Raw genomic sequence first — 22,431 nt, forward strand, 5'->3', positions numbered from 1 at the left:
GAGTTAATAACCTGAGCTAAGGAACACAATAGGGGTCTGGGACTTCAAGGACAGAGAAGGGGGTCTCCATGATGAGAGAGGGGCTTAAGACAAAGACCCATCTCTGTAATGAGATGTTGGCTCTGCCATATAGATAGGTCTTCTAGATAGAAAGATTATTTTTGGTTAAAAAAAACCCAAACCTTAATTCTGGGTAATACTGCCAATTTGCATTCTTAATTGGAAGTTAAGAAAGTGATGTCAGTTCTGATGATACTATGGGGCCTTGATTGATTTCAGCTTGAAATAAGCCACATGCCAAAATGACATGTCTTGGAAAGACCTGTTCTACACGTCTTACCCTTCAAAATTCACCTGAGTGATTTAAAGTTTACTTGAAAGTTGTGGTTTCAGTTGAAATAGCACTGTAGCACTGTAGCACTGCCATCCCATTGTTCATCGATTTGCTTGAGCGGGCACTAGTAATGTCTCCATTGTGAGACTTGTTGTTACTGTTTTTGGCATATCGAATACGCCACGGATATTATCAGGCTCTGCCGCGCGGGCGGGATACTCTAGGTAGCTTGCCGGGCTCGCAAAGAGGGGCGGAGGAATCGAACCTGGGTTGGCTGCGTGCAAGGCAAATGCCCTACCCGCTGTGCTATCGCTCCATAGAATGTTCTTAATTCTATAGTCCCTCCCTCCCTCCCTCCCTCCCCCCTCCCTCCCTCCCTTCCTTCCTTCCTCCCATCTCACACATAAAGGCAAGTGCTCCACTACTGGCCATCTAAGCAGGTTTTTCCTTTTCTCCCTTTCACCCTCCCTCCCTCTCTCACCTTCCTTGTTTAATTTTGTTTTCTATAGTCTGTTCTAGTTAAAAAAACACACACACAAATTTGATGGTAACCAATTGGACTCATTAGTCTGAAATAATTATCTGAAGTATTTTAATGGAGATCAGTCACTTTCATATCAGGCTTATTTCCTAGGAGGTACTGTGAAACTAGTGGAGAGAGCCTTTCATAAGAGACATTTATAGGGAGCCTTCCCCTATGCTAGGAGACCTGATTTTTTAAAATTTTTTCTTGCAGTTCTAGATATCAAACCCAGATTTCATGCTTGCAAGGCTTTGTGTTACCTCTGAGCCATATCCCTGGCCTTAGACCTAATCTTTTGAACTTTTACCTGAAGTCTGAATCTCTCCTTAGTGGAGAAGGCAGCAACTCCAATCTTCATACAGTCATACTTTTGTTGACTTCCTGGTAACTCGCTATTGCCTTCCCTGAGAACTCCCCATAGCTGATGCTTTTCTCTCCTTTCCCCAACATCCTTGATTTTTAGCTGAAACCACTTAAGGAGGTGACTTAAACCGTTCGGATGAATTATGCAGTTTTGCCACGTTTCTCCAAGTATAGAGCCAGATACAAGTATAGAGGACAGATAAAACTTTTTTTCGCTCTTATCAGCTTGATATTAATTTGATCATTTGCTGGCTTAGAGAAACCAAGAGGGGGCCTGATCTTTAGTAAGCAAGTAGGGTGCTTGCCTTGCACACAGCTGACCGGCGTTGTATCCTGGGCATCCTATATGGTCCCCTGAGCCCTGCCAGGAGTGATCCCTGAGCACAGAGCTAGGAGTACACCTTAAGTACCACTGGGTGTAGCCCCCACCCTATAAAAAGCATGAGGGAAGGAGGATCATTATTGTCTTTTACATATATTAATGAATTATTCTCAACCAGTTGCCATTTTGCCAGCCCTTTCTTCCAGGAACTGGATGGATATCCTTGGCAATATCTGTAGGCATTTTTGTTTCCATACTTCCCCCACCCACCTTTGTTAGTCGTGTGACTGACATCTAGTGGAGCAAGGCCAGAAATGCTGCCTAAGACCTTAAATCACACAGAATAATTCACAAAGAATTATCGAGTCTCAAATATCAGGGCTGAGATTGAGAAATCTTGCTCTAAAGGGAATTCCTCTTCCTGTTATGAACATGAGGCAATGTTTCTGTGGAAGAGCTAAGTAAAAAGTGTAACTTAAATCATAAGTAGAATTGTTTACGCCTCTCTATATGCTGGCTGTAAGATTCTCAAGTGTGTCTTGGTTTTCTTTGCCTTTTCCTAGAGTTGTTTTGATACTTATATTTGAGTTCCGGGTCCACCTGCAAACAGACTGCTCCTCCAATGGATTAATCTCTCTCTGTGGTTCTTTTCCCTCTGACACTCCTCTCTGCTGTGACTCAGGTAGTATTCAGTTTCTGGCCATAAGGATTTAGGTGTCTCTTTTTTCTTTCTTCTCCATGGGATGACATAGTCCCCAAACCCTGAACATCATATAGATGTCAAATTAAGAAGCAATCACCCCTTTTCCTCCCAAATTAATAAAACTTTTTCTAAAATTTTCTGGACCCTGGATGAAAAAAAAGAGTGTGTTTTCATTTGGAGGCCTATAAAATTATATTATATGTAAGGATTCCATAAATCTTCAATAGAGCAAGCTTTCTGTATTCCAGATGACCATTTTGCAGGATGCTGAGATCTATTTGTCTCCCTTAAAGCTCTACCATTATTCCTACCAGAACAATCCGAACGAGCAGACCCAACCTATTGAACACCAACTGTCTCTGGATGCATAGCAGTTCTCTCGCTTAATTAATCTCAATTAGTCCCAGTCCAAAGTAGACCTTGATAGTCTAGGGACTGTTGCCAATGTATTATTGCTTCATTGAGTTGAAATTTTTAGGAAGTCTTCAAATGTTTGTTTCATTTATTTATTTTTTTACTTTTGTCTTTGGGCCATTCAGGGCTTACTCTTGGCCCTGTGTTCAGGGATCACTCCTGGTTGGCGTCGGGGACTTATGTGTTTCCGGAGATTAAACCCAGGTTGGCCACATGCAAGGCAAGTGTCTTACCCTTGAATGGGTTTCTTAAATTAGTTAATTCCAAACTCATGCAATACTTTTAATTTGATTTTTTAAGTCATTCTAAAAATTTGGACATTATCAAGAATTAGTTTGCACCCATTTGCATGGTCAATATAATAGGAAACAAATGGCCACATTTTCCTCATAGTGACTCTTTGTCTACCTCTATACTAACACAACTGTCAGTCACTGACTTTTTTTTTCTCTTTGGGTCACACCCGGCGATGCACAGGGGTTATTCCTGGCTCATGCACTCAGGAATTACCCCTGGTGGTGCTCAGGGGACCATATGGGATGCTGGGAATTGAATCTGGGTTGGCCTTGAGCAAGGCCAATACCCTACCCGCTGTGCTATCGCTCCAGCCCCTGACTTCACTTTCTTAACAGTCATTGACTTCACTTTTTTTCTTTTTGGGTCACAGGGGTTATTCCTGGCTCTGCACTCATGAATTACTCCTGGCGGTGCTCAGGGGACCATACGGGATGCTGGGAATCGAACCCGGGTCAGCTGTGTGCAAAGCAAATGCCCTACCCTCTGTGCTATCAATCCAACCCCGACTTCACTTTCTTAACAACCATTGACTTCACTTTCCTAGGTGACATATTGTTCAAAATATGTATAGTTTTTGCTGGCTAGACAAGAAAAAATGTAGAGACTTATCTTGTTAAAAGGATCAAAATATTCTCCTTTCGTTATGCTCTAATAATTACTTTCTGTAAAGGGTAACATTTGATAAGGATGAAGCATATTGTTATTTTTAAGTATTAACTTTCTCTCTTTTCCCCCACATTTCAGTGACTGCTTCCTATTTCCTGCTTCTTCTTCACAGATATTTCTCCATGCTTTAATAATAAGTGGCATTTAAAGAGAAAGAATAGGTGAAATAATATTTTAGAAATGGAAAAGGAAAGCCACCCCAGAAATAAAGTCTAGAAAAAAGTTTAGGAAATATCTAATAAATATCGGCTTAGAAATACTTTTTAATACAAAATGCTCTATAGTGTTCTTTACAAAGAACTGGAATAATATATCATGTAGTAAGGGACCGGGGGAAGGCATGTAGCCAAATCAAGATATACTGAACTATATGGGATGCAGCTAACACAGTGCTCAGAGGGAACCTTATATATGAAGATGCCTGTATTGAAGAAGAAATTTTTTCAATCAGTAGTTTTTCACCCTAAGAAACTATGAAATTAAGAAAGAGTGAACGAAACAGAAGTAAGCCCTTCTTACATAAATAGAAAGGACATAAGGAGCACGTAGGAATGAGTAAAATTACAAAGTTTGTTCTTGGAAATAGCAATAAAATTGGCAAGCCTTTAGCTAAGGGACAAAGAGAAAATAGGAGAAGAATCACATTGTTCAAATGAGAACTGAAAGAAGGGATATCAGCACCAGAAATTACAAGGATAATAAGAGAAGGTATGTGAGTATCTCAAATCACTGCTCTCTGCTGGGTATTGCTTTGTTACTTACCTCCAAATAGGACACAATTGGGTTTTTTTATTATTATTTTATTTTATTTAGGTTTGAAGGTCACACAGTGCAGTGCTGTGGGCTTACTTCCAGCTTAGTGCACTGTCGGGAAGTGAACCCAGGGTCCGTTATGCAAAGCATGTGTTCCTGCCCACCAAGCTATCTCCACAGCCCTATTTTATTTTATTTTATTTTATTTTATGATTTGGGGGCCATGGGTGGTGGTGCTCAGGGCTTACGGCCAGGTTTGTGATTAAGGGTCACTCTCAGTGGTGCTCAGGGGGCCCCACATGCACCATGGGGCCTCCCGCATACAAAACATGCACCCCAGCCCCCCGCCCAGTTGTTGATCTTAATGAATGCATGGGAGAAAATAAGAATATTGGGAGGAGGGCTGAAGCGTTAACACAGCGGGGAGGGCGTCTTTTTGCCTTGCATGTGGCCGACCTAGGTTTGATTACCAGCATCCCATATGGTGCTCTGAGCACCGCCAGGAGTAATTTCTGAGTGCATGAGCCACACACCCTCTGCAATGCCAGGTGTGACTCACAAAGCAAAAAAAAAAACATTGGGAGGGGAACTTAGTTCTGCCTCGGCTATGTCTCAGGGATTTTCACTTTTTCTAAAACTACTCATACTGTGACCAATCAAAGAGGAAGAATGAATCTTATATATTTTTTTGGTTTTGGGTCAACACCTTGCGAAACTCAGGGTTTATTGCTGGCTCTGCACCCAGGCGTCACTCTTGGCAATGCTTGGGGAACTATATGGGTGCCATGGATTGAACCCAGGTCTGCCACATGCAAGGCTATATTATCTGGAACCCTGATTTTTAATAAATTCACAGAGCAGTTTAAGCATAAATATAACTCAATTTTAGGACATCTCTGACATCCTAAAAATTTGTATGCCCACTTTCTGCATTTTCTGTTTGCCTTTCCCTTTCTCTCCATCACCCCTTCCTCTTGCTCTCTCGTCTTCATATTAAAAGTAAAAGATGGGGCAAACATTCCATAGATTATTACAGTTTACTATAAACCCAAATGAATATTAGGTATTTTGTACTGAGCTTTCTTTCCACAAGTTCAATACTTTCTCATCTTAAGACACGGGAAGAATAAACTACCTGTGGTCTAAAATCCACCAGTACCTATTTCTTTGATGTATCTTATGATTACTCTTTCTTTGTCTTCTGTCTCCCTTCCCTGCCCTATTTCTGAAGGACTGTACTTCCCCCTCTCACCCACTCCCTGCCTTACATGACTACGCCCTTTTCCTCCCTCTTGCTGAGATTACCACTAGTATTTCAATTAAACCCACAAACGTTTCTCACTCTTTACTTCCTGGTGTCACTGAAGATCTACTAAGTGCTAGGCATTGTGCCAGTTGCTCTGAATAGAACAAGGAAGAAGGAGCTTGTAGTCGGGTCGGGAGACAGATTCTTGAAGAGATAGAGTTTCTGCAGTGCTCAGTACTATGAAGGAAGTGTCCACATGGGCTTTGGGGCGGGGGATGGCCCCCTGGGTGGCCCATGCAGAGGTGGGAGTGTGCAGAGTATGATGCTTGAGTTGGGCGTGTAAAGTGTAGGAGGGAGGTGAGAAAGCAGGAAGTCCTGAGGTAGGCAAGAGCTGAGTCACAGAGGCTTACAGACTATGCTCCGAGACCAGGGTCTGGGTGACAGTCAGCCGGGGAATGCTTTGCCGTGAGTCTCTCACTGCGCTGAGACCAATGTGTGAGCAGTGGTTGGGCCACATCTCACGGATCCTCTTCCCAAAGGACTCAGGTGGCTGTTGCTGGGATTCAGTTTCTCTCCTGGCCTCCGTGAGTTGCCAGCTGTTGGTCAGAGGCCACCCTTACTTCCTTATGAAATGGCCGCTCCACAAGGCAGCTCAACACATGGCAACCAGCTTCGCAGAGCCAGCAAGCAAGAGACGGCAAGCGAGAGAGAAAGCAGTAGCTTCTTAAACCCAGTCTCCGAAATGACGCTCCATTCCTTAAAAACAAGTCAAGAGGCATAGCTGAGGGCTTTTGAAATCTTCCACTCACAACAAGCATTTTCTCCAGGAAAATGTTTCTGTGAGCCCGGGTATAAAAATAGGAGGTATCTAAGCCAACTGTCTACTGATAATAAATCATAAATGGATTTGATAACAAATTATTGTGATATCCGCATTGTCATGTGACCCCAGATGGGGTTAGAGCCCACAATTTGAGAGGCTAAGGACTAGTTCAGGCTTCGAGGGAGAACTGCGCAGGGTGTCATACCAAGAGATGGGGATCAGTGGCAGTTGTCTTAGAAACTGCCAGCATATGTGGTGAATGACACAAAACCAACGAATGTATTTAATTTTTGTTTGGGGGCCACACCCATCAATGCTCAGGGCTTACTCCTGGCTCAGCTCTCCTGCCAGTGCTCCGGGGACCATAAGGAATGCCAAGGATTGAATCCAGGTCAGTGCATGCAATGCAAGCAGCACTCTACCCACTGTACTATCACTCTGACGCAAGCCCAATGATTTTATTTTTTAACATTTCTTAATTTTTATAAAGTTGTTCATGATGATGTACATTCAATGTTCTGACACTAATCCCACTACCATTGCGCCTTCCTTACCATCAGTATTCGCAATTTTTCCAGCCACCACCCAAGCCTGCCCCAATAGCTGGCCCTGTCACTGTCACTGTCATCCCGTTGCTCATCGATTTGTTCGAGCGGGCACCAGTAATGTCTCTCATAGTGAGACATTGTTACTGTTTTTGGCATATCCAATATGCCACAGATAGTTTGCTAGGCTCTGCCATGTGGGCACGATACTCTCAGTAGCTTGCCGGGCTCTCCGAAAGGGGCAGAGGAATCAAACGCGGGTCGGCCGCGTGAAAGGCGAACACCCTACCACTGTCTAGCCCAATAGCAGGCCCTAAATGATTTACTTTATATTGCTTGTTAGAATAATTCGCTCCAAATGATCAAAAAGATTTTCTTAGAAGAAAGTTTGTGAAGATTGTTGTATCACCCTGGATCCATTAAGCCCTTGTATAAGAGATTACTAACAAGTTGATCCAGGTTAATCCTTGTATGTTAATACTTTCTTCCCCGGGACTGGTAGCCTTCTGTTTCACATCCCATCCAATGTGGTGCTACGCCTGGCACATCAGTGGTGTAGAGTTTGAGATGTCGCGCTCTAGGAATTCTGAAATTTTGAATGGAGTGATACACGGGAGTTAAAATTTTAACTGGATGGTGACTTTGAGGCCTGGACGCATCTCTACAGCTTGTTGATCTCTTTCAGCATTTTTAAAAATGATTTTCTGAATCATAAGCCAATGAATTTAAACTAAGGTCCTTTGCCTGCAAAGTGCATACTCTTAACTACATTATGCTGAGAGTAACTCCTGTCTCTCCTCTTCCCATGTAATATTTGTAGAGCTAGAAAGTCCAACACCTAATGAGAACTTAATGATTTTTCTAGCTAACAAATACCCAACTTAGTTGTCTAAGCATCTAATTCTTTTCCTGGGGATCTAAAATACTTATGTACCCACAGGGTCAGAACTGTGGTGAGAATGAACCAAGCAGATAGAGTTTGTGAGAAATGACCTGGAGTGGTCATTTTTTTTTCCTACCTAGCCTTTGTTGACTGGTAGACACACATGCACAAAGACACTCATTCTCAAGTCAAGTTGGAATGATGGATTTCATTGGAAAAGCATCCAGCCTTAAGTGTTGGTAGCTAATTTACAACTGTGTTTATTGGTAGGTAAATCCAAACACAACCAAAGACCAGTTCTACCCCTGGCCATGTCACATCACTGCCTTGCTCATCTTTGAGGAGACACCCAGCATCCCAGAGATGTCACTGGTGTTGTCTTCCATGAGGAGACAAACACTGGCCCTCTCTTTTGTCCTATTCACTTAACTTGGGACCAGAACTTCAATTTCATTCTACAGATGAGATTTAATATTGCCAACGTCATGCTTATAATATGGAGCTGGCACAGCAAAATAAATTTTAAAATTTTGGAAGATATTTTATTTTTCTAAATTTTGTTTTATTTGGTGGGGTTACACTCATGGCACATTCCTGGTTCTGCATTCAGGGATCACTGCTGGCAGTGCTCAGGGTACCATATGGGGTGCCAGGGACCGAATCTGGGTCAGCCACACCCAGGACAAGAAACCACAGCTGAACTATGCCTCCAGGCCCAATTTTTCTACATGTTATAGAAGAATTTTTCTTTTAATTTGCCATCTTAGTGAATGGAGTATGTGGTATTATTCTCTGCATCTCTCCTGCTAGGGATAAAGGGGTCATTGGTGTCTTCACTTATCTCCCACAAAAACTTTTTTGAAGAAGAAATTATATATAATATTTTGAAAGTCAGTAAGATACAGAGCCAATCATTCAATAACATCACTGTATCACTGTATCACTGTGATCCCGTTGCTCATCGATTTGCTCGAGCAAGCAGCAGTAACGTCTCCACTGTGAGACCTGTTACTGTTTTTGGCATCTCGAATATGCCACGGGTAGCTTGCCAGGCTCTGCCATGCGGGCGGGATACTCTCAGTAGCTTGCCGGGCTCTCCAAGAGGGATGGAGGAATCGAATCTGGGTCGGCCGCGTGCATGGCAAATGCCTACCTGCTGTGATATTGCTCCAGTCAATAACATATCTGGTGTAATAGATCCCTCGGATGCCTATATTCCATGATTAGCATATCTAGAATTCAACTGATGATGCAGTAAGCACTAAAGATTATTGAGATGGATGAGATGAATAGATTTTGCGTTCTTGCATTGGTTCATCATCACTGGAGTTGGATGGAAGAAAGGTAAAAATACTTACTATGCTTTATCAAATTCATGCAAAGACAAAACCCAATATTAAAGCCTTTGGGGAGTGGGGTGATAAAAATTTTCTCCTATAGATATTTTACCCACTGTCTGTTGATTTCAATAATTCTGGGAACTCTAGTCAAAACGGATGGCATTTATGATCCAGTACTGTGAGGCTGGTGAAGCCCGAGTGGCTCCCACATGACTCGCTCTGTCCAATGAGGGATGGCTGAGTATTTTTGACTTGCCAAGTGCCAGTTCCATTTTATAACCATCTTCAAAAATTAAAAAGCAAAGTAGCAGTACATATTTTTAAAAGCAACAGAATATCTTTAGTCCCTATATTTCAGTTTTATGAGATCAGGGTGGATACATAAGCTGACAGAAATTTTATTTTATTGCACTTCAAAATGGCACAGTAAATACAGACTATAAAAATAAGCCAAGAATTGGCCTTGAACCATGACATGTGGCTTGGAGTGAAGTTAAATCTTTGTGGCAGACAGCGCACAGGTCTTGCCCTTACAGTTCTGTTAACTGCATGGAAGGCAAGATGGTAAACACTTATCTATTTTATGATGTGTTCCACTGGAGAATGGTTGCAGAGTTCATATTCAAGGTCCATCCTTGAATTCCACCTCCCTGCTCCTGCCCCTCCCCCACATTCCTCCACACCATAAGAAACTTCCCTGAATTGTTGAATGTGCCATTTCAGTGATCGAGGGAGGACCCCTGGAAGACCACTACCGGCTGAAGCAATTCCATTTTCACTGGGGAGCCATTGATGCCTGGGGCTCCGAGCATACCGTGGACAGCAAATGTTACCCAGCAGAGGTATGTCGAGAGCTCCGCGTGCTGACCAGGAAGGCAGAGGGGTGCTTCTGATACTCTGGTTCTAAGAAATTGCAGGAAGTATCAGGTGATGCCTGCAAGTGCTGAGTATCTGGGTGGAGGGGTGGGGTGTTGGTTAGTCCCAGCTTATATGGGTGAAAATGAGAACTTCCTTGGTCTCAAATAATAGAGGAGAGATGCGCTTCACAGCCTGAAATGGAATTCTTCCAATTTGCTAAACTAAACTTCAGTCAAGTGCCTAAAGTGGCAACTCCAAAATAGTGTAGCTCTCCAGGTGGAATTAATCCAAGGGAGAGAGGATGGGAGCCCAAATGAAGGAAAGCTCTGGAGATGGAAATAGAAAATGTAAGATTGGGTCCAAGAACTAGTACAGCAGGCAAGGTGCTTGTCCTGCCTGTTGCCAAGCCGGGTTGAATCCCTGGCACCACATACCAGAGCCTGCCAGGAATGATCCCTGAGCACAGAGCCTGGAGTAAGCCCTGAGCCCTTCTGCATGGCTCTAAAATCCAAAACATGGCATAAATTTAACAAGATTTCTGAAGGTAAAGCGACAGGACTTAGAGACGAGGTCTCTGCAGGAGAGGGCAGGACAGGAGAGGGAGGAGTCAGCCAAAATCTTGCCCATCCCTCCTGGGAGGCTGGGTGATATTATCTTCTTGAATGATAGACAGAGGCATTTGTAGCTAACTCAAGGGAGTACATAGGGAAACAAATTGTGTTTACAACTTTACTTGTTTTTCCATTTTAAATGTTAACTTAAAAGACACATTCTGTGTGGTCATCCTTCCAAGAAATGTTTCAAGTCCTGTCCAATTTCCATAGGGAACATCTATTTCTCTCCCTATAAACATTTCTCCTTTACATGTCAATCGGTTGTGAAATTTGAGCAGTTTCATACAAACCAAGACACAATAGACAAATGGCTCTACCTCATTGAAATGTGACTCATGGGGCAGGCGCATGCAAGCGGCTGACCCGGGTTCAATCTCCAGCATCCTGTGTGGTCCCCTGAGCAGGGCCAGGAGTCATTCCTGTAAACAGTGTAGATTAACCTGTTTGCATCACCAGGTGTGCCCCCCTCAAAGGAACAAAAATAGCAAAAGAAACATTATATAGTGTTGTTGATTTTGTCTCCTGAGAGACAAAATCTGTTCCAAAGTAACATTCAGGGCCGCTCCTGCATACATTTCTCTCTATTATTATTTCTGCCTTGCTTTGCACCAGATTGTTGTTTGCCTTTCAAAAGCGTCAGTGGATTTACTTTATGGAAACAAGTTAAAATATCACATGTTGACTAAGGCTGGCTGTTTGTTTTGGCGTGATCCTATACTCAAACCCTTAAACCCTCTTTTATTGGTATTTCAGCTGCACCTGGTACATTGGAATGCAGTCAAATTTGAAAATTTTGAGGATGCAGCCCTGGAAGAAAATGGTTTGGCTGTAATAGGGGTATTTTTAAAGGTAAATAAAAGAAACCTTTACCAACTTCAAATACTATGTGGTATTTCAGGATGAAAAGATACAACGTGATAATCTTGACTTCAATGAATATTGAATAAAAAACAAATAATGGTCAAAATACAGGAATGTTTTGAACGGTATAAAAACGCACAGTCCTTCTAACCCATTTTGGCACCCAGAGCGGCTTCTTACAGAAATGCATCTAGACTTTGAACTGAAATATCAGAAATCCAAAACCGCGCAGCCGCGACAGCTCGTAGAATCTTCATTATCAGCAATGAGAAGAAATTATTAAATGATGCCTTTTCAGTAGGCCTGATGTTTGGGGGGGAATTCCAAACAATAATAGTGAGTTCTCTATTGAAATATTGAATGTATTCAATGTATAGAGAGAATAAAATGAAGATCATTAGCTACTTAGGTGGGGGCTGGGTGGGAGGGGGGTATATTGGGGTTCTTGGTGGTGGAACATGTGTACTGGTGAAGGGATGGGGGTTCAATCATTCTATGACTGAGACTGAAACCTGAAAGCTTTGTTTTTTTTTCACGGTGATTCAATATAATAAAATTAAATTAAAAAATCGCACAGTCATAGGGCCTATTCTGTAGCTCGGTGGTAGAGCCCGTTGCCTCACATATTTGAGGCCCTGGGTTCAGTCCCCACTACCGTGAGGGAAATAAAAACACAGCCAGTGGAGTGCTCACAAACCACTTGAGATATGGCTACTTCAACTGTAAAACAATTTCTTGGTATTAGTTCATGCAATGTTGGATCTAAGAGCTGATAGTTACATGGAACCAGGGGCACCTTTCCCTGCAGGCACCCTGACCCCACTGACAAACAGCCTGCTCATTAGTTCCGGTCTAATTGAATACTCTATGTTACTAATTTAAGTGCACTTTAGTGTGGTTTGTTTTTCAGTAATCACCGGATGATCAATTTGCATGTACATTCAATTATATTCTGTATAGTGATAGACCCCCTGGTTTTCTTCTTTAGCTAGGAAAACATCACCGAGAGCTGCAGGAATTGGTGAATGCTTTGCCATCCATCAAACATAAGGTAATATTTCTTTTTTTCAATTGCCTGCATCGTATTTTCTGTCTCCAGCTCAGAGTGACTCACTTGTTAGGGCACTTTGGGAGTCGGGCTGTAAGTCAAGTGGTCTGTTTTCAGGGGCTTCTCAAGCATTGCCTTAGGGCAAGCTTTCCTAAGGACGTTTGAGGAGCGAGGCCCTGAACCTGGGGCACATGGTGGGGACAGAGGGATCCCCTTGAATGGGCCCTGGTTACCCTCGGCCCGTTGCCATGTCACTGCGCAGTGAGGCCACCTCACTAGTGTTAGCCTGACCCTGCTCCGTTGAGGTGCCTGTGAAAAAAATGGTTCAGACAGACATTTTTATTCTGTGTTCAGAATCCCCAAGGGGTGGCGCCTTTAGGAGCAGACACACACACACACACACATCCCATATAGTATGTCTCTTTCCCCTCTCCTGCCCATTCCAGCTCCCTCTTTCTCATCCCCCTCTCTCTGAGTCCAGGCTCCTCATTTGCGCTGCAATTTAGAGAATTCTAGAAATCTCTCCTGCAAAGGGAGGCTCCTTGTTCCTGCAGCTCCTCATACCACTTCCTGTCACCCCCAAGTTCACCTGGTATCAGCTCAGCAGGGCGTGGGAGGGAGAAGCATGCTGCTTTGCTCCCACTGAGGAGTTGGAGGCAGACAGACAGACAGACAGACACACACACACACACACACACAGGGAACTGCAGGAACGACCTGGTTTGATTCTGTCCTGAGTGTCCCAGAGGGTCCTGGAAGGCCCCTGGCCCCTTGCTGGTCCCCAGACAGCCCCAGAACCTCATTTTCTAGTCCCATATGATTATCACCCCTACATACTGACCTGGTGGCCCCTTCTCTTGGCCAGGATACCCTTGTGGAGTTGCGCTCATTCGACCCTTCAAGCCTGATGCCATCCTGCCCGGATTACTGGACCTACTCAGGGTCCCTGACGACCCCACCGCTTTCTGAGTCTGTCACCTGGATCATTAAGAAGCAGCCGGTAGAGGTCGATCACGATCAGGTAAATTCTTTCCACACGTTTCCCTCTAAGGAAAGTCTAGTCTGAAACTTCGGTATCACTTTAAGCATCATGTAATACTCATGTCTGTTTTTTTTTTTTTTTTTTTTTTTATGGATCAGGAACTACAGAACACACTTTATTTTCATTTTCTGTAGATCCTCAACATCCCTGACCCCCACCCCCTGGTCCCATGTTACGAGGAGGAAACTAGACTTCACGGAGTCACAGGGCTGGGATATAAACTCAGATAGAAAGAGTTGAGTCACCCCTCAGATGGCACAGAGGGGTCCCCATCCAATCAAACCTTTTATCACCAGATCCGCAAGAAGGCGGAAGGTGCTGATGAAGGCTGCCTGCTGAAATCTGCCTGCCTTTCTTTTTCTTTCTTTCTTTCTTTCTTTCTTTCTTTCTTTCTTTCTTTCTTTCTTTCTTTCTTTCTTTCTTTCTTTCTTTCTTCCTTCCTTCCTTCCTTCCTTCCTTCCTTCCTTCCTTCCTTTCTTTCTTTCTTTCTTTCTTTCTTTCTTTCTTTCTTTCTTTCTTTCTTTCTTTCTTTCTCTCTCTCTCTTTCTTTCTTTCTTCTTTCTTTCATTTCTCTCTCTCTTCCTTCCTTCCTTCCTTCCTTCCTTCCTTCCTTCCTTCCTTCCTTCCTTCCTTCCTTCCTTCCTTCCTTCCTTCCTTCCTTCCTTTCATTTCTCTTCCTTTTCTCTTTCTTTCTTCCTGTCTTTCTTCCTGTCTTTCTTTCTTTCTTTCTTTCTTTCTTTCTTTCTTTCTTTCTTTCTTTCTTTCTTTCTTTCTTTCTTTCTTTCTTTCTTTCTCTCTCTCTTTCTTTCTTGCTCTTTCTTTTTTTTTTAATTTTATTTATTTTTAATTAGAGAATCACCGTGAGGGTACAGTTACAGATTTATACACTTTTGTGCTTATACTTCCCTCATACAAAGTTCGGGAACCCATCCCTTCACCAGTGCCCATTCTCCACCACCCGTAAACCCAGCATCCCTCCCACCCTCCCCAATCCCATCTCCCCCCTACCCCACCCTGCCACTGTGGCAAGGCATTCCCTTCTGTTCTCTCTCTCTAATTAGCTGTTGTGGTTTGCAATAAAGGTGTTCAGTGGCCGCTGTGCTCAGTCTCTAGCCCTCATTCAGCCCGCAACTCCCTTCCCCCACATGGCCTTCGACTACAATGTAGTTGGTGATCGCTTCTCTGAGTTGACCTTTCCCCGGAACGTGAGGCCAGCCTCGAAGCCAACTCATGTCTGTTTTTGTAGGGTGCCACACCCGGCAGTGCTCAGGGCTTAGTCCTTGCTCTATACTCAGGGAAAACATGTCGGGTGCCTGGGATCGAACGTGGGTTGGCTGGATATAAGGCCCACTGAACACCCTGCCTACTGTACAACCTCTCCAGTCCCTGGTCATCTGTAGCACTGTCATTCCGTCGTTCATCAATTTGCTCGAACGGGCACCAGTAACATCTCCATTGTGAGACTTGTTGTTACTGTTTTTGGCATATCGAATACGCCACAAGGAGCTTGCCAGGCTCTGCCGTGTGGGCGGGATACTCTCGATAGCTTGCCGGGCTCTCCGTAAGGTACAGAGGAATCGAACTCGGGTCGGCTGCGTGCAAGGTGAACGCCCTACCCGCTGTGCTATCACTCCGCCTGGTTATCCATTTTTATCAAAATGTGGTAATTTTATGAATTAGGATATGACTTAGGAAATGCTTCAAGTTAATCAAAGTGAAGAGTTAAAACTGAGGAAACATAAGCTTTTTTTTTCTTTTTTATTGAATCACCGTGAGATACAGTTCCAAAGATTTCATGTTTGAGTTTCAGTCACACAATGATCGAACAACCATCTCTGCACCAGTGCACATTTTCCACCACTAATGTCCCCAGTATCCCCCCACCATCCCAGCTGTCCCCCTGCCTCTATGGCAGACAATTTCCCCCATACTCTCTCTCTCCTTTTTCCTGTTATGAACCATCAGCTTTTTATGTCCACTTTGGACGACTATGGCATATTTTGTACACTGATTCATATATAAATATGAAGCTCTATATAAATATGATTCTGGTATATAAATATGGATTCTATATAAACAAGATTTCATTTTGGTTGAAAAATGTTGAGAGTTTTGGGTCACACCTCAGGGGCTACTTCCTAACTCAGTGCTTGGGGCTCTCTCCCAGAGGTCTTGAGGATCCATGCAGTGGTGGAGACGGAACCTAGGCCTCCTGCATGCGGAGTAGAGCTCCTTCCACACGCAGTTCCTCTGAGCCTTGTGTGTGTGTGCGTGTGTGCAGTGTTTTTTTTTTGTGTCAATATACAGAATCTTGTTTAATTCACAGAACCACAGCAGTTCTTGTTTATAATTGCTTTATGGAAGTTTTTGGTCAGGGGGGTTCACACTCATATTAGTGATCAAGGGCTACTCCAGGCTTGGTGCTTACGGGTTGTTCCAGCAGTTCTTGGTAGACCATGTGGTGCTACTTCTAAACTCATGTGGCAAAATCAGAGGAGCATAAGTAGCCTAGGAAAATTATGAAAGAGAAAACGCGGTCCATAGGACCCACTGAGCTGTAATGGCTCAATAACTAAGTACTGCGGTGCTAGCACACAGAGATCAATCAAGGGAAGAAAATCAGAACTATAGGGACTGGAGTGATAAGCACAGCGGGTAGGGCGTTTGCCTTGCATGCGGCCGACCCAGGTTCGATTCTCAGCATCCAATATGGTCCCCTGAGCACTGCCAGGAGTAATTCCTGAGTGCAGAGTCAGGAGTAAACCTTGTGCATCACCAGGTGTGACCCGAAAAGCAAAAAATAAAATAAAAGAAAAGAAAAGAAAAAGAAAATCAGAACTATGTCCAAATAAAAATGAGAATTGAGTTTATGATAATATAGCATTTCAGTACAGTGGGATAAATAACATTGGATCAACCGTTCAGATTTTATACAAGTATATATTCCAGGGTTATTCAATGTTTTTTAAAAAATAGCTATAAATCTACAAATCTAAGCATAGGGAAACTGTTTCATATCTCCAAAAGGAGGAAACTTTATAACTATGGCATGTAGCAAACCAGAAGTCATAAGCAAAACAGCAAGTAAATTAGACTAGATTTTAAAATATCCTGTGACGAAGGGCACTAAACACAAAGGACAATCAATAACACAGAGTGTGACTGCATGTAAGTCTGAACTCGGTCACCTATTTTCTTAGTCTACTACTGTCCTCTATATTAAAAATTAACATAACATTCAAAAGCAAATAAGTATAACAAGTGAGGACTTTCACATCTCACAAAAGAAATTCAACAAGAAAGAACATGTTAGCTGTCATCTATGGTACCGATCACCTGTAAACTTACTGACCACTGATGGGACTTGCGGGTAAATCCTATTGTCATTGTTCCACATTGACACACACGAATCCTAGACATTATCTATATCAAAATACATTGTCTGGGAGCTGGAGAGATAGTGCAGGGATTAAGTTACTTGCCTTAACCCCAATTTAATCCCTGACACTGCATATGGTCCCTCAGCAGGACCAAGAATGATTCCTGAGTACAGAGCCAGGAATCAGCCCTGAGCACTCCTTAAACCGTACAATAGATAAAGGTCTGTCATCTTTTTTTAGTCAAATGGAATGATTCCATTCATCCCATTTCCCTACTCTTGTCACTCCAGGGTGTATGGACTATTTTATAGGTAATAAATATTATCTTTAATATCATTTTAATGGCTATGTACTAGTCCATTACATAGATCTAATGTAATTTATTATTGATACTTGGGCTACTTCTATTGCAATGAACCGAATAATAATCAACTTGGACTACTCAGACACATTCTTCATTAACAAAGGTATGTATGTATAACTGCATGTTTGAATATGCACTGTGTTCAGTACTTGCATCAACTCACAGGCCTGCCTCTTTAACCCCGCTCACCCAAAGTCTTTGCTCCAAATACATCTTTACCTGCTTGCCTACTTGGATCAGGCTGTCCTCTCCAGGGTGCCTGACTCAGTGAGGAAAAACTGTGAATAGATTTTCAGTTGTCAAAGTCAAGTGCCCATAACATGGTTGCTCAGAAAGCTATGGGGTATTGATTAATGCTGTTACCACGTTGTAAGAACAAGTGCTGCATTTTGGCTTGCTCCATTTCTGTTGAGCTGCGCTGTCCATTCTGTTAGCCACTAGGTACGCATGACCATTTCCATTTCAATAAAAATTCACGAAAATTCAATAAAAATTCAGTTCTTTAGTTCCACTGGCCACATCTCAAGGACACATTTCAGTAGCTATACATGACACTGTTCTATTGAACAACACAGAGAACGCTATCATGGGCATCATCACACTGCCAGGTTAAGGTATACACATGCACTGCCTTGCTCGCAAGGATAGGTGCAGTGAGAAAGCAGGACTATGTTGTTTACATTAAATAGTTTTTTTAAATCTTGGTACTATGGCTATAGCCTTTTTTTGTTATCCTATAGCTGGCTATTTTTTTCCCATATAAAGATGACGTCCCTGAAAATCGAAGAATTTATCATTTGAAAGTGGCTAATAGGTGGGGGACAGGTTCTCTCTCTATTTCTCTCTCTCTCTCTCTCTTACACACACACACACATACACACACAAACAAGAACCAGTGCTCGGGGTGGTCTCCAGAATCCTAGTGTTGCTGCAGGCTTCACCACTGCCTCTGTTCTCCCCCGCCCCTAACACACCCATAAGCACATGCTCATCTGGATCGCTGTCCAGCAGTATAGCATTCCTACCCATAAGTTCTTCCATGTCCAATTTCAGCCAGTGTTCCAGAGTTGTAAAGATGAAAGTTATTTATTAATGAAGTAAAATTGTTTTTCCACTGCAGTTACTTATGCTTCCTGTTTCTATTTCTAGCTTGAGCAGTTTCGGACCCTACTTTTCACTTCCAAGGGAGAGAAAGAGCAAAGAATGGTGGACAACTTCCGCCCTCTGCAGCCACTGATGAATCGAACGGTTCGCTCTTCCTTCCGCCACGATTATGTGCTGAATATACAAGCCAAGCCCACGCCCTCAACCAGCCAAGTGACCCGCTAGATGTCCATGTCTAGGTGGTATTTTGTTTTAATGTGTACAAGCTACAAAATATTAACTCTGCTAGTCTAGACACCTGCAAAAAATCCTAACTTGTAGGTGGGCATTTCTTGATCTGTCAGTGTTCCTTTGGCCTGAGAAAAAGCTACTGATAAACAAATTCTTACCTTTTTTGATACTGATGTTTAACGCTGAAATACCAGCAAACAACACTGCTTTCTCTTATGACAATCTATTTCTTTTTTTCCGGCATATCTTGACCTATCTTTTCAGTCAGTGGTTTAATATAGTTGTAAGTAGGGGCGATGACCAAAATAGTTCACAACTGATAAGACACAGACTGACCATCTCCAGTGCAAGTCTTTCTGAAATAGTCCTGGGCTTAGACTGGTAATTCCTGGCTCAGCATTGCTTATGGCTTTAGGTATATTGTATTTCAAAATATAAATATGGCTTCTTTTATAAGGCTTCTTCAATGAGCATATTTGCTCTGATCTTTAGTTGTCAGTACTAGTATAGGATATGTTTATTTAGTTACTACAAATTTACGATACTGCAAAAGTATTTTATAGTCCTAGGAAAATAAAGATTTACTTATATATGAAAAATACTTTTGCATCTCTTAAGGTTCGACATTTTATTTAAAGGACAGATAAAATTGAAAGCATATACAGAATATTTTTAAAGAAAATGCTTGAAGTGCCTGCACCTTAAAAATTTTAATAATATATTTAGAGAAAAAAATCAAGACTACATATATTAGTCTATAATATATAGCACTATTTTGCATTATTTGTATACTGTTTTGTATTTTCCACACACAGACTTATCTTGCCATCCCTTTAAAATTTTCTGAACTTAATTTTATTTCGTTAGTTGAGATTCTGTGTTAGGCAAGTGATTAATATCAATCTCCCAATTTAGGCAGAGATTTATGAAGAATTTTTCCACAGTGACAAGGAGAAATACTTGTCAGATTAAGCTAAAATCTGGAGAGTCTCACATTCTGAAAAATACATGCCACTGGTGCCCTTGCTTACAGTAACTTGGAATGATTCTAATTGCCTATAAAGTTATGTTCAGGCTTAGCACTGTATTAACTACTGGTTAGTATTTCTGTCATTAATATGCTAGTTTCCTAGCAAGCTAGAGTTGGAAGAATGTACTTAACACTACTGAACTATACACTGGAGAGAGTTAAGATGGTAAATTTTGTGTTACAGATTTTCTCTTCTCTCTTAAAGTATAATGTTATATTTGATATGATTTGGTAGATTATTTGTTGGGTCTAAGAACAGTAGAAATTTTTTCAGATAAATTAATTCTAATGGTGTTCTCAGATCTCTAAATAACTTACCAAACAATACCCAAACATTTTGCTTTCAGATTGAGGGGGAGCCCTATAGTGCATTTTACCACAATTAGATATTAATAATAATTTCAGGATAAAGAAAGATAGGGTTAGACTTGTATGGGTAAGTTTGGAGGGTATATGCTCTAAAAATGGGGGTATGGGGAGGCATTTGCTTTTAGAGTTCATGATATCTCTGGAAATGGAGTGCATATATGCCCTCGGAAATGAATAAAATTATTATTTTGTATGAAGGCACTGTGATTTGCAAAGTTGTTCATGATAGAGTTGTTTTAGGCATACAATGTTCGTTCCAACACCAGTCCCACCATCAATGATCCCCTTCCCTCCACCAGTGTTCCCAGTGAATAAAATTATTTCAAAAAGATAAATGTGCGCAAGAAGTTTATGTTAACTCTGCATAATTGATCAAATCACAGTAATTTTTGAAATGGTAAGCACATAAGATAGGCTGTTTCCCAGGGCACTTAGGTTTTCCCTTCTACACCCCTGACAGCCTCGAGTGCCAGTACAGGGTCTATTCATTGCAATGAGTCTTCCAAACCAGAGCGAGTCTGTGCAAAGACCACCTGAGTTTTCCTTGTGCCTTAGAGATGCCCAGGATATATTTACAGGTTGTTTTCCAATTGGCACTTCTGACTTACTGTCACCCATGTTAGGATGTCATTATTAACATTGCCTCATTCCCTCTCACCTACTGTCCTGGTCTGCCTGATTTATTCTTGTTTATCAGTTATGCAGATGTTGTGGAAAATGCCTTGGGGGGGGGGTTCCTCGATACCTTGGTCATACGGTGAACTAAATGGTGTGTGAATTCTCTGGCTACTGATAACACCCTAGCAAGAAACCTTCCGATTGATTCATTTATTTTTATTTTTTATTGAATCACCGTGAGATACAGTTATAAAGTTGTTTATGATTGGGTTTCAGTCATACAGTGTTCCAATCAGTGTACATTCATTTCCTCCCACCCCGAACCCCCAGCCTGCCTCTGTGGCAGGAACTTTTCTTCTCTCTCTCTCTCTCTCTCTCTCTCTCTCTCTCTCTCTCTCTCTCTCTCTCTCTCTCTCTCTTTCCTTTTGGCCATTATGGTTTGCAACACAGGAAAGGTTATCTCCTTGTTCTTGTCCACAGTTTTCAATTCCAACTATCATTGTCACAGTGCTCCCTTCTCTGTTCTAACTCCCCTGCCCTCCACACTTGTGGCAAACTTCCAGCCAGGTGCTAGTCCTCCTGGCCCTCGTTTCTACTGTCTTTGGGTGTTAGTCTAATACTATGTTTTCCACAAATAAGTGCAATCATTCTATGTTTGTCCCTATCCCTCTGACTCATTTCACTCAACAAGATACTCTCCATGTTCATCTATGTATAAGCAAATCATGCTTCATATTTTCCCACATTCTGGCTATTGCCGCAATGAACACTGACATGCAGATGGCTTTACTGAACTTTGTTTTTGGGCCCCTGCGGTATATTGCTTGCTCAGTGGTGTTTCATCTTTGAAGATGCCTTTAGCTTCAATGTCATGGAAGGTTCTGCCTAAATTTTCCTCTATGTATCTTATGGATTTTTTTGTCTGATATTGGGGTGTATAATCTATTTTGATCTGACTGTGCATGGCATTAGAAAGATGTCTGAGCTCATCTTTTTTTGCACGTAGCTGTTCAGTTTTCCTAGCATCACTGTTGAAGAGGCTTTCCTTGCTCCAGAGAAACCTTTTATGACTTCTCAGGTGTTTTTATGCAGGGAATTGGGAGTGTGCCCAGTGGTGCTCAGAGACTTCCTATCTCTGTGCTCAGAAGTGACCCCTGGCAGAGCTCAGAGGACCATATGTGGCATCAGGGAACAAACTGGTTTGCCTACATACAAGGCAAGTGATTGCCTCTCTGGCCCCCAAAGGTATTTTGCTTGTATCTTTTCTAGACACGAAGGGGAAATGGGCTTGAAATATGTGAAAGGATATTAGAAAGATTTTTATATCAAAATTGCTGCTCATCTTGGAGGGATGTAAACCAAATACAAACATGAAAGTTCATAAGTTTGTAACTGTACCCCACAGTGATTTACTAATAAAAATTTAAAAAAATAAAATTGCTGCTCATCTTCATTAAATAAAACTAGATTAATAGACCATTTCTTTATAATATTATCAAATATTGGATGACTTTTTCTTCCTATTAGTCATTTTAAATGAGATACTGTAAAATTATCAAGAAATCCTTTTATATGTACACCAGAGAGTGACAACAAAAGTCATAGGGGAATATACTAGAGTGGTAAAAATGGAAAAGGCACCTTCTCCTCAGCTTGCCTCTTTCTTTTGAATCCATGTGCAGTCTTGCAGATATGATGCA

General features: G+C 42.0%; 1 protein-coding gene across 1 annotated transcript in view; it reads left to right on the plus strand.

The window, feature by feature from the left end:
- Positions 1 to 22,183, plus strand: part of CA5B (carbonic anhydrase 5B) — a 46,906-nt gene extending 24,723 nt beyond the window's left edge. Inside the window, exons 4-8 of the mRNA XM_004612260.2 lie at positions 9,936 to 10,054; positions 11,438 to 11,533; positions 12,534 to 12,596; positions 13,459 to 13,614; positions 18,529 to 22,183. Coding sequence (XP_004612317.1) covers positions 9,936 to 10,054; positions 11,438 to 11,533; positions 12,534 to 12,596; positions 13,459 to 13,614; positions 18,529 to 18,708 — 614 coding nt within the window. The 3' untranslated portion in view covers positions 18,709 to 22,183. The remainder of the gene's footprint in view (positions 1 to 9,935; positions 10,055 to 11,437; positions 11,534 to 12,533; positions 12,597 to 13,458; positions 13,615 to 18,528) is intronic.
- The last annotated feature ends 248 nt before the right edge of the window (positions 22,184 to 22,431 follow it).

This window comes from Sorex araneus, chromosome X (assembly GCF_027595985.1).
Source record: "Sorex araneus isolate mSorAra2 chromosome X, mSorAra2.pri, whole genome shotgun sequence".
NCBI classification, from domain to species: Eukaryota; Metazoa; Chordata; class Mammalia; order Eulipotyphla; family Soricidae; genus Sorex; species Sorex araneus.